The 16,474-nt window shown below is 46.7% G+C and overlaps 1 protein-coding gene across 1 annotated transcript; it reads right to left on the bottom strand.

Annotated features, from left to right (window-relative positions):
• Positions 1-357: 357 nt before the first annotated feature.
• LOC108934870 (synaptopodin 2-like protein) lies at positions 358-13,720 on the bottom strand. Its single transcript, XM_018753039.2, has 4 exons — positions 13,531-13,720; positions 10,684-10,835; positions 9,638-10,248; positions 358-4,203 (listed from the first exon to the last, which is right to left on the bottom strand). The coding sequence occupies exons 1-4, from the start codon at positions 13,630-13,632 to the stop codon at positions 1,637-1,639; spliced, it is 3,432 nt and encodes a 1,143-aa protein (XP_018608555.2). The 5' UTR covers positions 13,633-13,720; the 3' UTR covers positions 358-1,636.
• Between the last annotated feature and the right edge of the window lie 2,754 nt (positions 13,721-16,474).

The following is a 16,474-nucleotide window of genomic DNA, read 5'->3' on the forward strand; positions in this document are numbered from 1 at the left end:
AGGACTAATAACCACTGTGATGCAAGACAAATGCCAGACGGAGCATTTTTCTTGCCACTTGGGTCAGATATTCCTTAACTTTTTGCCGAAGTACTTCTAAACTAAGCTTCTGAACTTCTCCATTGGTAAATATCTGTTGGTGTTAATACATAGTGAGAAAAACCATATGTATATACATTGTTAAACAAATAGCAGAAGACATTTCTAGTAAAACACATGCAAGCCAGAAAACAAAATAACTTTACCACTAAAAGAATATAATTTTAAATCACCTTTCTTAGAAAAAATCAAACATACTGTTTCTGTCCTTTTGCTATCTACACAGTTTTGTTTATCCTTTTAATCACCCATTGTGCCACTAATGTTTTCTATTAATATAATATGAATATTAATACGAATATTTTTGTTTTCCTCCGTTTTGCCTGCAGTTTGAAAATTAAGACACCCGTTGGATGTCTCCCATCTTAGCGACCCCTGAATATGTGGAAAAAAACACACAAATCAGAACACAACAGTATCGCCATCAAGAGAGCCACATACAGTTTTCCTTTCCCTTAAAACCATTCATAATACTTTTGATGTATAAATGTCCAGAGGGAAACTCGGTCGAGCCACTGAGCGAAGACTTGCAGTCCACCCACTCCACTTATGGACACTTTCACTTTGCATTTTCTATCCATAGTTTGCTGGTTCCATGCATACTGGAAAGGCATATTCCTTTCTGTGCTGCAGTATTTCAGCAATTCTTCTCAATGAAGCTCAAGTCCTATGTTGGGTTCAGTCTGCAGCAAACTGGTGACTTGCAAAAAGTTCATTTCTCTTTTCTTGCCTTCATTGACACTCAGCTGAGAACCATAGTTCACTGTGGACTTGCACTGAGTTCAGATCCACCTATGACTGAACTTTGGACTGTAATAATTTGAAGTAATGCACTTTGGCTTTTGTTGTGCCTACAGCTGAACCAAAAAACAGTCATAGTGCAGTAAATGCCAGAAATAAAGGAGTTGCAAAAAAGCAAAACAGGCTAGAGCAGAATACACCTTAGGGGCAAAAAATGTGGATATCACAAAAATGCATAATGCAATTCCATGAGTGTCACTAGTGGTTATAATCACACGTGAAAAATGGAGATTCTTGAGAAACACCACATACTAGTTTGTTCTTGAATGGTTATGGGGAAAAGGAAGGGTAATAGATAATACTGGCCTGATATCTGTCTTGGGACCTTTTCAATTAATTCATCTTCACACTCTGAAAGTAATTTCTAGCGCCATAAATATGAGGCAGTTTCAGGCATCAACCAGCACAATGTTCTTACATAATAATTAAATGGTGTTTATTATATAAGAACACTATATTTGCATGTGTTTTGCACACTGCTTATAAACAAGGGACCCAAAATAGCCTTAATAGGCTTATTATTGTAATTATGTAACCTTTAAGATGAATTAATTAATGCCAGAAACTGTTTTGTTCACAGTAATTTATGCTTCTTACAATTTAAACTAGCTACTCCGTTTCCACTCATGTTTACGAAAATATTATTACACGGGGCAGATTTGGCAGCTGATGTACACGAGCCAGGAGAGATGGAGTTGTTTGACAGGAGAAAGGTGGGGACTCTCCCGGTCTCCTTTCAGCAAAGCTTGGATCCTGGCCTCCACACATTGGCCTGGATGCCCATCCTGGAGGTGCTGAAGTTGGGTCTGGGTGCCCGAGCAGACACAGTCACAGGGCTCAGCTCTGGCGCACTCTTGAACTGTTTGGCACCCTGGAACCCTGTGTAGCCAGGGCCCCCAGCTGGGATGGAAGCAGGCTCAGGAATCGGAGCAGTGGAGATCCTGGGCAGCTCTGGCAGATTAGCAATATGGATAGCAGCAGGGGGAGGAGGGAGGCATGGGGTTCTGACTGGGTCTTCATCAGTGTGCCAAAAAGCCTCCCCCAAGGTGGTGGCAGAGCGAGGTGCAATTGTCGTGGGTTTTAAAGTGGGCGCAGACATGGGCGTGGGCGTTGAGAAGCGTCTCACCTCGCAGACGCGGCCTGCTTTCACGGGCACTTGCTTGGGTGAGGCCAATGTTTCACCCACTGTCTGCGCTCCGTGGTGTTGAGGAATCCCGCCTCCATAGGCAAAGAGTGAAGAGTTCAGCTGGTAGGGCTGATGGTTCAAGACATCCGTGGCTTTTATTCCTGGTTTTTGTGAGCCGCTCTTCCTTCCACTCCGGGCAGATTCAGCAGCCTTCATCCCACGCTGTGCTGTAGGTGGACATGACGGGGACAGCAGAGGGTTGTAGTTAATGGGAGGAGGTGCACGAATGTTCGGAGAGTATTTCCAGTGTGCAGGGAGGGAGGGGGTGGGAGAGGGCAGGCGAGCTTCCCTAGGAGAAATGGGATGTGCAGGCTGTGCAGCTGGACTGTCCACCACATACTTGTCCATGCGGCTCTGCCGGCGTGCAAATAGCTCAGCACCTTTACCCCCCATCTGGGGGACCATGGGAGTCTCACGCACCACATGTGGTTTGGGGGCAACTGGTGGTGGTGGGAGTTTGCTCCTCTGTGCCTGCATGAAATTGCAGGCTTCTGCCCCCAGGTTAAGGAGGTCTTCTTCTGGCCCAGACTCAAAGCCCATCTCTTGGCGTCGTCCATCCAGGTTCTGGACAAGCGACAGCAACTCTGGATTAGGGGAGCTGATCTTCTTCTCCTCGGGGGACTTGAACATGGGCTTCTTTGAGCTGCGACGGCGTGCCTCCTGCAGGATGCCCGTGCGTGCAGCAGGCACAGAAATGCGTTGTTCTCTAGAGGCCAGGGATTCCATGGAAATTGCTGTAGGATTTAGCTGGATTGGTTGGGATGTCGTGGCAGGAGCCAGAGGTGTGGTGGACATTGCGATGTATGGACTTGAAGATACCTTTTGGACTGACCGTGGAGAATTTACAGAGACGGAGGACAGGCTAGAAGGGTAAGCAGATGGATTTGCAGAGAGAGGTGTGGCAGGCATAGTGGAAGGAGAAAAAGGTGTTGTTGGGGGAGAGAAAGGAGTGCTGGGCATGGTAGATGGGGAATAGGGTGTGGTAGGGCTAACAAACACAGTGGAAGCCAATGCAGGTGAAGAATAGGGCGTGCTTGGGGTAGAGAAGGTTGTGACGGGCATGGTAGGTGGACAGTATGGAACAGCTGGTGGGAAGAAGGTGGCTGCAGGTGTAGAAGTCGGTGAGAAGGGCATGGGTGGCGTAGCAGCCACGGAGGGTGGAGGGGATAACACGTTTGGCGGAGCGCTGTAAGCAGATGATCTGGCCGGGATGTAGAGAGAGGTCACTGATACAGCTCGCTTTACATCTCCCTTGGAGGGGGAAGAGGTGGAAGAGGGTGGTGCCTTCTCTATCTCTGACATGGGTTTGGAGGGAAGACTCTTAACTCCATTTACTCGGAAGACAACCGGTGCAGTGGAAGCTCGGTGACTGACAAAGCCAGGTGCAAATGGCCTAGCAGTCCTGTTCTGCACCAAACCTGAAGGCAGCTCAGTTGGCTGGGCTGGAGTCAGTGGTGTCGGGCTTGTTGACACCACGACTTTGGGAGATATCATCAAACTCGTCTTGCCAACAGAACCAAAGTCCCCGTTCATTGAACCAAAGTCTGAGGAGGTGATGGGTGTGACGGGAGTGGTCTCCATAACAGGAGTGAGCGGGGTGACAGGAGTGATCTCTATAACAGGGGTGACAGGGGTAGTGGATTTTGGAAGTTCCTTTGAGGGCTGCTCAGGCACAACCCCTGCCATGCTGATATGCTCCTCCGTTCTCTTCCTCTGCTGCTCAAAGAGCTGGGCTCCTTTCCCTGCTGTGGCACTCAAGCCCGGACTGTCTCCCTCCATGTCCCAGACTGGGGTCTTCCTCTCGAGAACATCCAAGTAATCGCTGTCCCAGGCAGATTCTGGCGCAGAAGTAAAGCCGTCCTCATCTATCTCAGACTCGCTGCCAGGGAAGATACCGTTTTCCTCCTCCTCTTCGTCTGTGCTCCGATGCAGGTCGCCGTTGACACTGCCAAAGCAGGTGAGTGTGTACTTCTTCGCACGTTGCCGCCGCTTTTTGAACATAAGCACACCCTTGGAGTGGGGGTTGGGTGCATCCGTCAGCAGCGACGCGATAGTGCGGCACTTACTGCGTGCCTCCTTCACTTGCTTCTCCTGGACACTCTCACCACGGTGAAGCTCTGCAGGACCAAAAGGGAAGGAGTCAGAGGTCAGAGGTTTGGTGTCTAATTCCATCTCCATTTATGGAAACCACACATTCTTTCTGAGGGTGCCATCCTTGAGGGTGCCATCCGGACGAGACCCAGCGTAGGCTGTACATCAACATTTTCTTATTGATAATTAATAATAGATTTTTCAATCGATCTATTTACTGTATCTTTTTGCATAATATCCTGGAGGTTTTCAAAAGGTTAGGGTTTTTTGAATGTACCGGAATTATATCTCATTTCTCATTTTGCTACAAAACTATTAAGTTCATGAATACCGTAGATTAAATATGAAATGAATAGACAACCCCTCAACTTATGCAAAGAGGCCATTTTTCAACCCCCTACATAAGTCAAAAATTACATATGTGAGATTCCCCTTCCTCCCGCACCATTCAACATAATGCGCGCTCCTTTATACGTGCAGCATCCTTCACCATCGTATTCACAGTCGATACAGCTAAACCTGGTTCCCCATCTATAGACCATAATCTTTGTCCACCTTCATAATTCCTTATTATTTTCAATTTTATCTCCAAATCAATTGCTGTACGCTTGCGAGACGGTTCTCGTTTTCCTTCAAGTGCACGTTTACTTCCAGGCATTGTAAATAATGAAATGGGTAAAAAATATGCAAAAAAAGGCACTATACTAAGGAGAGGAGATGCGTTTATGGCTCAAAACTCGCGAGACCTGGGAAAATGCAGCTTCCTGCCTTGTCCGGCTCCACCGACTTGCGCTTAGCGAATTTCAGATGTTTTGTGTGAAATAAAGCTCTATCGGTAAATAATGTGAATGCCGGGAATTTTTTATGTAGGTATACTTATAGCTCTATAATGAGTTCTTCATTATGGTAGCCATTAGTTGACTGTCTTCTTTGTTTGTATCAATTTTTCTTGCTGTATGCCTGTGTTAAAGCGCTCTGTGTCACTGCGTGAGAAGAGCGCTCTATAAAAAATAAAATAATAATAATAATAAAAATAATAATAAAAATAATAATAATAATAATAATAATAATAATAAGAATGTAAATCCGGGGCACTGGGGCACATGGCCATGAATGATCACGGTGACATAAAGACATTTTTATCTCTTACAGCAACCAGATCCGACCTTTAAGCCAGAGAGCCCTATTAGCTCAGAGTCTAAAAGCAGCCTGACCGTTTTTTAACAAGCATCCGTTCCGTCCCAGTTGCCCATCGTCCAAACAGCTATCTGGCATTTTGTTAATGCTGCTGCAGTGTTTTGGCTACGTGACACAACCCAAAGGTGCTGTGATGGCTGGGCTTCCACGTGCCACGGGAGAAAAAGACGGTTGCATCATCAGGCTTGAGCAAGCGGAATGGACCATTTCTGTCCAAGTTAAGCTCATGCATGAGAAACAGAACGTGAAAGGGTGTAGGGTTTCCGGGGGGAAGCTCCTGCAACCCCCACCCTATCCACCCACACAGTCTCCAGTGTGAAATGGACTGAGGAAAAATCCCAAGCACGATCGGCTCCGCACAAGACCCAGCCTTGTAGATGTTTCTCAAACCAAAGTCTCATCTCAAACTGAGATGAGCCACACAGTCTAACCCCCCCAACCCCCCACGGGCCATAACAATAAGCACTGCTTTGACTCAAAGATTCCTTATACACACAGCAATGTGATGATTGGATCATCTGGAATCACACAATGGCCTTGGATGACACCAGTCGAGATAACAATAGCAAAGCACGTTATTCATCCCAGATGCATTCCTTTGGTACAGCTGATACTGTGACAAAGCGTTCCTTGGAGAACATCCTGATGTTCAAGGCCAGCAGGCCTGGCATCACCCAATCTCTTTCTCTCTCTCTCTCTCTCGCTCTCTCTCACAGCTCTCGACACATTTTAAAAAATTTAGTGTATAATTTTTAATTGCCATGCCTGTTCATCTGAAGTTCCTGGTTGGCCAGAACAGGTCTATGGGTGCACCAGACCCTGCAGTCAACAGCCCCATGTTTCACTTTGCCCACCGTTTCACCAGCTTCATTGTAGCCTGTGGTGTTCGTGGAGATGGACTGATCCACGGCACGTCAAAATTTCACCGTAAAGATCTTCCACACACTCCTTGGATGAACGTTAGAGCTTTGAAACGGCAACCACTCAACAGCCCTCATCAGGAGCCGACCTCACGGAGGGCGCCATGATACGTAGAGGGTGCATGACCCTCTACACACTGACATTCCCCATCCGATGCTGAGGACTTAATGATGCTTCCTCCTTACTGGTACCGAGCATCGAGGACGGAGTGCTGGTGCAGGCAGTGCTAATGTGTTCAGTCAAGGAATCTTGCTGTCACTACCGATCTTGTCACTCTGCCCTTGAATTCACCAGCGTAACTCCGTTACACTTGCTCACCTCCACAGTCGAAGCTACATACCCATGAGGGATATTTGAATTCTTCCACCAGTTTTTGACAAATGGGCAGCAGGTGACGTTGTGGTTAGAGTTGTCGCCTTGTAACTGAGAGACCCGGATTGAAATCCCACCTCCTGCTGTAGAGCCTTTGATCACGGATGTTTCGTTGAATTGACAGTAAAAAATACCCAGTAGTATAAATCGGTAAATCACTGCAACTTAGTGAACGAACCTCAAACTGTAAATCGCTTTAGAGAAAGGCATCGGAAATGAATAAATGTAGTGGCAGCTGGCAGCGTAGTGCTCGCAGGTTCGAATCCCACCTCCAGCTGTTACCCCTGAACACGGTACTTACCCTAAATTGCTCCAGTAAAATTATCCAGCTGTATAAATGGGTAACTAATTGTAAGTAGCATAACACTGTATGCTGCTTTTGAAAAAAATAGCTAGTTAAATAAATGTAAATTAACTAATAAATGTCACATCCAGCTGAGCCTCAGATTGATTAAGCGCCGGAGAAATTAATCAACGTAAATGGTGAAATAAAACAAGTAACATGCAGCAATTCACTTTTTCCTCATACCTGCACCATTTCATTTTTACAACGCAGTGAACAACTTTTAAATCAACAAAAAATAGCGGACGTTTAAACAGCAAATTGTCCGATTCGAAAATACGAGCGAAAGCTTCCTCGGCGACAGCTCTCCAAGGCCTAAACCCGGGCCACCCCCAGCTGAAGGTGGTGACCGGAGCATACCGGAGCACCGGGACTCACCTGCGTACACTGAGCGCCCTGTGTCGGCATTCCTTGTGAGGGGCAGGTCGCTTGGCATGGTGGGAAAAACCCTCTGTGCTCTCCACGCAGGACCGTCCGTCCACTCTGAGCTCAACGCGACTGCTGAACTTCCTTGATCCACCTCTCCTCCTTCCAAATAACTGCCCGTAAGTCCTAAATCACTCACCCGTGTCCCCCCCAGCCTTTTAAAGCCCTTTTGTCCAGCCACGGGATTCCAGAGCCCCCCCAAAGAAACACATTAGCTCACTTTATACTATTTATAACCATGAGGTCGCTGATGGACACAGTCCACCTGTCTGTCCCACCTCAGGCAGGAGGCTTAGGTGGGTCAGAGGCCCTAAATCTTTTGCCCATTCTTTTTGTCCTTGTAATCCCACCCCCATCGAACCCCCTGCCAAACCTCTGCCAGGATTCCAGCTCTCGGCGGAACGACCCGCTGTCATTGGCCGATATTTGACGCTCTCCACTCGTCACCTTGCGCCCCCCACCCCGGGAATCACACGCTCAAAGTCAAACACGCAATTAGCCCTGATGATGGACAGCCGAGGCAGGTAGCGGCAGGACGTGGATTTACCGCGGTCAGACAAAATCAGGTGCGACCGAGTGAACGAGCGAAGTTGTGTTTTACCTACTCCCTTTCACACAACCTCTGATTTGAGCCCCGCATCACAATATGAACATTTAGATGAGAACCGAGAACACCTCCACACCTGGTCCTGCTCTTTTACCCTTGAGTGGGGCAGTTAACCTCAGGGGTGACGAAATACCCACCTGTAGAAATGGGATAAAGACATAAAGCATAAGGCATGAGGGAAGCTTCCTCATATGAAAACAATTAAGAGGGAAATAATGAAAACACAGCAATCTGTCTGCCCGCCGCCCTGCGGCCTGTCCCCTCGCTCTCTCTCCGCTGTGCTGATGGGAGGGGACAGCTGTCAGGCTGGGTCCCAAAGGACGTCGGAGCTTTCCTCTTTGTCAAGCTGTCACCTGTCCCCCACCACCGCACCGGCGCACACACACACTCACACGCACCCTCCGCAACACCGCCGCACCGGCACAAGAAGGAGGCTTGGAGGAAAGGTTCCGGAACCCTAAATGACCCCTTCAGGCCATACCGACCAAAAGCGGGCGGACGAAATAGCGAACGATGTGCATGTGCGTGATCCGGTGCGCGCGAGTGTATTTGTGTACGCAAGCGAGTGCGTTAGCGTGCGTCCCGAAGTTTAACAGACGGGCCACACTCTAATCAGTCTGGAATCTGACACCAGGCAGCAGCTGGAAATGCCTCGCTCGCCATTCCGCAGCACCACTTGTGTCACCGCATTGAATCGCATGGCAAATATAGCCGCGGGGTGCCCTCCCACAACCTGCCGCCCACCTCCTTATTCTTCCACGTCGGGTTCCTCCCCCCGGTTTCTGAAACACCTATCCGTCAATCAAATATTGGCCCCTCCCACTTAGCTCCCAAAGCCTATTGCTGTCAGTCACAGCAGCCTGGTGCCACCTGCACGCACACGACCGCAGCGGAGGAGTGTCACGGAGACGATATGCATCGCCTGAGTCCCCAAGGAGGAACCCATGCGCGAGTATGCTTGCACATGCTTCTGCCACGCCCCCACGTGTCCAGCACATGTCCGTCAGCACCCTCAGCTGGGAGTCTGGTTCAATAACACCAGCAGCTGTGTTCTACAAGCAGTAGGTGTCCAGGGACAACGCTGAGATGCAGCATGTGTGACAGGACCAGGAACGTTCAGTTGAGTCCGCATTAAGCGTAAAATTCGTTGTTCCGCCAACCACGGCACGGATAAATACAGATACGGGCACGCTCATTCCCCGCATAACTGGGATGATCAGCTTTATAAGATCACCCACTTATTCAGATTCCTATTCTGAAAGAGTTGAATTACTGTTATTTCTTACAGGTGAAAAAGTCTGGTACTGGATGAAAAATATGTCACCTAAAATGAACTGAAATGCCTAGAAACAGCAACCGGATTATCTATTCGTTCTATACTAATTGGCCTCTTGCTTAAAAAAATGGTATATATGTTATGTAGCAGTTGTGACACTCTTTTGTTGCACAGGACCCTTTTATATGAGAGCTGAGTGTATACACACTTACTTTTACACACACACACACACACACACACACACACACGTAGTGATGAGAATCATTTGCATAGTGCGGCACCACAAGCCACCGGCACCTTCCGAGAGGAGATACTCACTGGCCTGTCTGGCTTTGTCCTTGTAGGTGGTGGTTAGTTCCTCGTCTACTGGCTTGTCCACAGGCCCCACCATGGGCACCAGCTGGCTCCCGGACACCAACGACAGGGCCTCAAGGGCCCGCTGGGGAGGAACCAGCGGGGGCAGGCTAAGGGACTCCTGGAACCCGCTGTCCGCCTCGTGGGTCCCAGGCCTGTCAAGAGGACCCTGCTCGTCGGCACTGGTGCAGGAATCGTCGACCCCATTTTCGATCCCTTCGGGGGGACGGTAGACCACCTCCCTGCGAGCGACACCAGGAAGGTTGTCCCGCCATCCCGCGTTGCCATACCCGCTCGTACACTCTGAGACGGGTCCGCCGTTGGGGCTGCGGCGTTTGTGCCGCCGCTGCACATCGTGGATCATGTCTGCGTCACTGTCCGTCTCGCCATAATAGGCCTCGCTCTCTGGAGGGGAGGTCAGCCACTCCAGTCCCGTGGGGGACATCGTGGCCCCGCGGTGAATATCACCGCTGCCAGGCGGGGAAAGGGCACGCAGGGTGGCCCTGTATTCTTTGTCAATGCAGGGAGATGGGGCCCGGTTCAGCAGCACCACAGACTGCAACCCTGCTGGGGCCCTGGGGATGACACCAGAGGGCAGAGTGAGTGCACATGTCACCAGAACCTTGTAGGTTTTGAACCTCTAACAAAATTAAGGTCTAGTTCAGCCAAGCATGACCGGACCTTGGGTGACAGGATATAGAAATGGCTGGATCGTGCAGTGCATCACAACATGTTTTAAATGTATTGTCCAAAATGTAAAAAACCCTGTTAAAAATCGGCAAAATGGAACACAAATGTAAAAGATAGTTTTGTTTCAATATCTGGAGTGGTTTACTTGCAGGAAACCTTTGACAGTGAGACAAAAAAATATTTTATTACAAATACAAAATATTTTATCATGAATACAGATTTGGTCAGGAACAGCTGTAAATGCTGTGCCACCATTCCACATGCCACATCGATTTTACCGCCCCCTCCTAGCTCCCCCCATCTGGCGCTGTCGCTCTCACCTCTTGATCCCAATGTGGAGCGTCCCTGGGCAGCTGTCGATAAGATTCATGGCTTGAGCGTGAGACAGCACAGCACAGCGCCTCTCGTTGATGGACACGAGCTCATCGCCCTCGCGGAGTCCTGCCCGACACGCCTTACTGCGCTTCCTCACCTGGGCCGGCAGAGGAGACACAAGAGCCACAGAGACTATAAACGAGACCCCATATTTAAATTATTTTAGTCTGAGAAATAAGATCGCTTGCTGTGAAATTAACGATGTAGGCAGTAGGAACGGTCATAGAGGAAGGCCAAACATTAATATGATAATATTAAGTAACCAAGGTGTTTTTTCAAAACCCTTTCCTGCTGTGATACCTTTGAAAAAAAAAATTAAAAATCATACCCTGAAGCAATATAGTAAAAATTACCGCGATGTGTAAATAGGGAACCAGTGGAATTTACTGTGCAAACCTAACACTGTAAGTCCCTTCAGAGAAAAGCATTAGACGAACGAATAATAATAATAGAGAACAGCAAAGTAAATAGTCCACCTTTTCCAGGTGAACCCTGACTCTGAACCTCTGCCAGCCCCAGGTGGAGTGGAAGAGGCATCAGCTGTCAGCAGGGTCACCCAGTTCCTTTTCTAGGCGTCATGCCACCTCTCAATAAATAGCCAGAGTTCTCTGCAAATCTACTTTCAGAGGCGCGGACAAATCCAAAATGCATGAGGCTGAAATGGAAATGGCATCAAATGGCACTTTGGAGCGGGAATCTTGAAAACTGGGTGGGATGTATGTATTTTTCATGGGATTTTGTGAGCGTGGAACCTGGTTGATATTGTATGATATGCCACTGGTGCAAGGTAAGGTTCAGAGTAGCTACACCAGAAGTTCTGGTGGTTCAATTCCTAAATAGGGAGATGTTTTCTGCACCTCTTCGGAGACAACAGAGCAACTCTCCACAAAAAGTTGTTTGCTCCGCAGATGAAAAACATAACTCGCAAGGTCCTTTTACTGGCTTAGACATCTACCACTTGCTATTTAGATAACTTAATTCCAGCAAATCCAATCCAAGCCCCACATCCCAAATGGAAAGAAAGGATTTAATAGCCAGATGGTGGATCAGTGATCGTTTAGACCTTTACTGCACCTCTCCGACGTACGGACCGCGTCCCTGTGTGGGAGCAACACCAAGCTGTGGTGTCAGCAGTTGTCTTTGAGTGGTTTGAGTGGACATGCAGCAGCCAACCCCGAGCTTGTCAAAACACCACTTGTGCTGGGACATGCCTGGCATGTGCCAGACAACCCAGCAAATCTCAGATAAACCACTCATTCAAGGTAGGATGGCGGGGCAATTTGTGTTAAATTGGTCTGTATGGACCTTGTCCTGCAGGGGCACAGTATTCTGGACATCTCCTCGAACATTCCCAAGTACTTCTGACATGGGATGAGGCGGCATGGCAAACATGAAAAGTCGAGGAATACAGAAAATCCAGCATAGACAAAAGCGGTGGCATTTTTCAGGATGTAGAGCACCATATGGAACATGGGGCTTTTTAGTGTTGTGTTTACCACCCTACTTAGATGTAACCCAGGGAGTAGCAGTCGCTCATTGAAAAGAGTTCCAAAATCTTCGGTCCAGAGGTTACAACCTGAAAACAGACCCAGAGGTGGCCTCGTCTCTTTAGAACAGGCCGAGGGATGGTGAGATACCACGTTTGGAGGATCCTGATCGATTCATCCGAACCAAAGAAAGACAAAAGATACAAACCGCTGAGGCGCCACATCTTACCTGCATATGATCAGAGAGAAGGAATTCTGATGGTTGCCCTAACGCTCCCCACAATGTGAGTGTGAATGTATAAATATATTCCTAGGAATCGCTGACTGCAGGGAAGATATTTTTTCTTTGAATGAGAATCTATTCTGGTTCACTGACTCTGTGTCCAATATTACACAAGGAACTCGATTTTTCCCTGTGACGATGGGAGACAGAATAGTATCCTGACAAATAACTAGTGGGGGATTTCTGGCAAAGAGACAAAATCTAGGATAGATACACTAGGAAACCTTTCTAATAAAGGACTGGGGGGTTTTCAATAACATATCCGGCAATAATCAAGAAAATTTGACCTGTTCCTCATTGAAGAATCAGTGATTTTTGACATGTAACATGTTTGTAAAATGTGTATGACAAATCAGTGCTGCATAGTGTTTCCTTTCAACATCAGAAATATGAGCAATCTGATCAGTTCAGTTTATTTTTTCACTGTTACAATGTGTCAGTAATGAATATTACAGCATTTTAGCGATCACGTAACAGTCACAACAATGTACTGGGTTTGGGTTCTATCCAAAAAATAATTCAAATCATAGTAAACCTCAGAAAATATATAAATGGCACATAATATGTTGAAGCCCTCAGAAAGCGTCTGGGGTTGTGCAAAGATTACACTGTTGCACTGACTACTGTACCTGACATTATGCATAATTTTATTTTACATGCACTGAACATATATTTAGATATTTATACTGCACACAGTGACCTTTGCATGAGCTTCTGAAACTCTTACTGTAAAGTTTCCTAGAACTCTGCAAAAAAATCTGAAACAAGCAAACAGGGAGCTTTTGGTGGACATGCAACAGCTGCCCCCGTCCCCCTCCAGCCTTTGAAATTTGAAACAAAATTGTGAGAATATGGCAAATAAATATTAATTGTGTGAAATTTTGAAACGGCAACAAAGGCCCCCTGATGGCAACTTCGGATCGTGAAAGAATCGATGCGAACGCAGGCCAGTTCTCACTGGTTTACCTTATCCTTGACTATCAGTGTCCTCTGCACCTCTCTCCTCCACACCTCATTCTTACCTTGGCCACCTGAAGTGGCTTCTTCTGCTCTGCGCCCCCCTGCAGCCGGAAACCCCACGGAGCACCACCGGACAGAGTAACAACCACCTCCTCCGCCACCATCGTCCTGCGCTAACTGTGTGTGCCTCTGCCCGTCAGTCCCGCGGTCCTTCTCTCTGCCCCCGGGCCTTCACCAGCTAGAAGCCCCGACCTGATGGAGGACCATCCCTCGACAGCCAAACTGGCCCTCTGGCCAAGCTGACACCCAGACCCAGTTCCCGTTGGAACCTGGCAAAGGGTGGGCGGAGACATGTGGTCGTGAGCGCGCACACACATACATTCACGTACCCACGCAGTCCCTAGGGGAGACGGGTGAAGGGGGGGGCGGGGGGCACAGGCCTCGTCTGCTCTCCAGCTTAGGAGGAGGAATGCAGAGGTGTCATGGGAGGAGTTGTCCGAACCCTTCCTGTCCACCACACTTGTCCTGTCAATCGGACCTCTCCAGCGGCTCGCTTGAGGGGGTGGCTGATAGTCCCTCTGAAAATAGCCCCCTGATTGCAGAGCTTTGTCTCCGATGGCCTCCATATCCTTCGGGGGAGGGGGGGGGGGGGGGGGGCAGGCAGGGATGGGACTATTCTAAGAACCTGGAGTGGGCACAGCTGAGGCACCAAATCGGGGGTTCAAATGAAAAAGCAGAAGCGGATTTTAAACGATGCGTGAGCCAGGGGTTGAATGCGGGAAAAAGTTATGGTACCAAAATAGCATTACAGATGGGCATGCAGAGTAAATAACTTTCATTAAGCGCTTCCTGGCATTACTTTGAATGAACTTGTTGCCATGGAAATCTTATATTGTGCACCAACAATTATTTGAATTAGGTGATTAAAAAATGCCGAATAAAGTCTGACAATCCTCCGGAAATACCAAGGCACAGGGAGCAAAGTAGACGTCTCTTTCGAAATACCGGAGAAATGTGAATGGTTAGCGGTCCTCAAAATAGACAGAAACTTTCATATCTGGAGACAACAAGAGCAGTCCTTATCACACTCCCACTTTGCGATAAGGGAAAAGCTGTGACTGAGGCCTCGCAGTGAAATAACAACTTGTCAGCTACTGGAAGACCAAAAATATAACCGAAATTATTCAGAGGAAGTGTACACAATTATTGAGGGGGTGTTATGTTTTATGCATTATGTGCATTATATTATGGGACAGCTGGTAGTGTAGGGGGGTAGTGCTGCTGCTTTGGCTCCAAAGGTCATAGGTTCAATCCCCACCTTTGGCTGTAGTACTCCTGAGCAATATATTTATCTTAAAAACTTTTCTAATACAGTTACCCAGCTGTATAAATGGGTAAATACTTGTAACTTTAATACTGTAGTTGCTTTGGAGAAAAAGCATTATAAATGTAAATGTTTTCCGGAATATTTGGGGTCCACGCATCAGTAGGTGGGGTGCGGACCGTGCCGGGTGACCCCAGAATGACTGTCTACAAAATTTTTGTGCAGTGTTTCAGCGGAAATGTATTATTTTTTTCTTTTATTTTTAATTGTAGGTAGTCATAAGAACAAAAACATGTTTCGTAAGTCCAGCTCGCATGTATCAATTAACCTACAAGGATAAAACTCTGCGCTCACTGACTTTTTGAACCTTCCGATAAGCTCCGCCCACAGCTCTCATTATTACCCAATTGCAGCGACACTTCGAATCACGTGGTCTCGTCTGCACGCGGTAGGGGCGCGCACTGTTGTTTTTGTCGCCGATAGTCGCTGATTTTGTCACATTTTCTGGCGTTTTAGCTACAGTATTGTGTAATTACTGTTCGTGAAAATAATAATGTTAAAATAAACAATTTTGATGTAGTTCTTAAACGTTGTTACTTTAAATTCTGTTGCTTTCTCACCGAATTTTTACTTTAACCACATGAAACCATGTAAAATGTAAATGCCACTGACTGGGAACCCCCACCCCCCCCTTATTATTCCAATGAAGCCTTCAGTAAAGGGGACCAAGAAAAAGATTAATTGGAGAGCTTCTGTATGGAGAAAAGCACCCGCTTAATGCATAAATGTAAATTTAAATGTCAAAAAATCACCTGTTCTCTATGAAAAGTGGTTTGGCAAGTAAATCTAGTTGTCAACAGGGATTTTTGTGGGGGAAGTTTATTCTCTAGTTCTACAATTTATGTCTTAGAAGGACTTTCAGGCTTTATTTAACTTTTCCATAACATCCATATCAAGTTTAGATGAAGTCTTTCAGGTATTCTGTATTCTTTGCATTTTCCATTCTGCCTATAAACTGAAAAACAAAGCAGGCAGATCTCCTGATAAACGTAGTTCCGTTGTGCAATACTACAGAAGATGTGTTGCCTTTTTTTAATTTTTGACAGTATAAAGACAAAAGAAACATTAAATATTGCTGACAGAACAAAACACAGATAACACAAAAAGTTTGAAATATGTACACAATTAATCTTTAATGCTCTCTGGAGGCTAATAAAATGGGGCAGGGCAACTGATAGCCGAGTAGTTATGGCTGCTGCCCTTGGACCCAAAGGTCACAGGTTTGAATCCTCCCTCCTCCAACTGTAATAGCCTTGACCAAGATTATTATCCTAAATTCAAATTGTTCCAGTAAAATTACCTAGTGGCGTAAATTGGTGTTTCTTGGAGAAAACAGTCAGCTAAATAAATAAATATGAATAGTGCTTCACATCACAATAAAAAAAAAACAACAAATTAAGGTTTATTACAACTCAGTGTACCTTATGAATATGAAATTACTGTGTATGTAAAGCAGAACACTCCCTTCATGTTTTAACAAACTTTATTGACAAAAAATAAATAAATAAATATTAAAACACAAATGAACAGAAAAAGTAAATAAAGACTTATGTTATCCATCCATGGGCGTAAGACGTCAGAAGTTGAGTTCTCACTAGACTAGTACGTCTTGCAATGTTTAA

This window comes from Scleropages formosus, chromosome 3 (assembly GCF_900964775.1).
Source record: "Scleropages formosus chromosome 3, fSclFor1.1, whole genome shotgun sequence".
NCBI lineage: Eukaryota > Metazoa > Chordata > Actinopteri > Osteoglossiformes > Osteoglossidae > Scleropages > Scleropages formosus.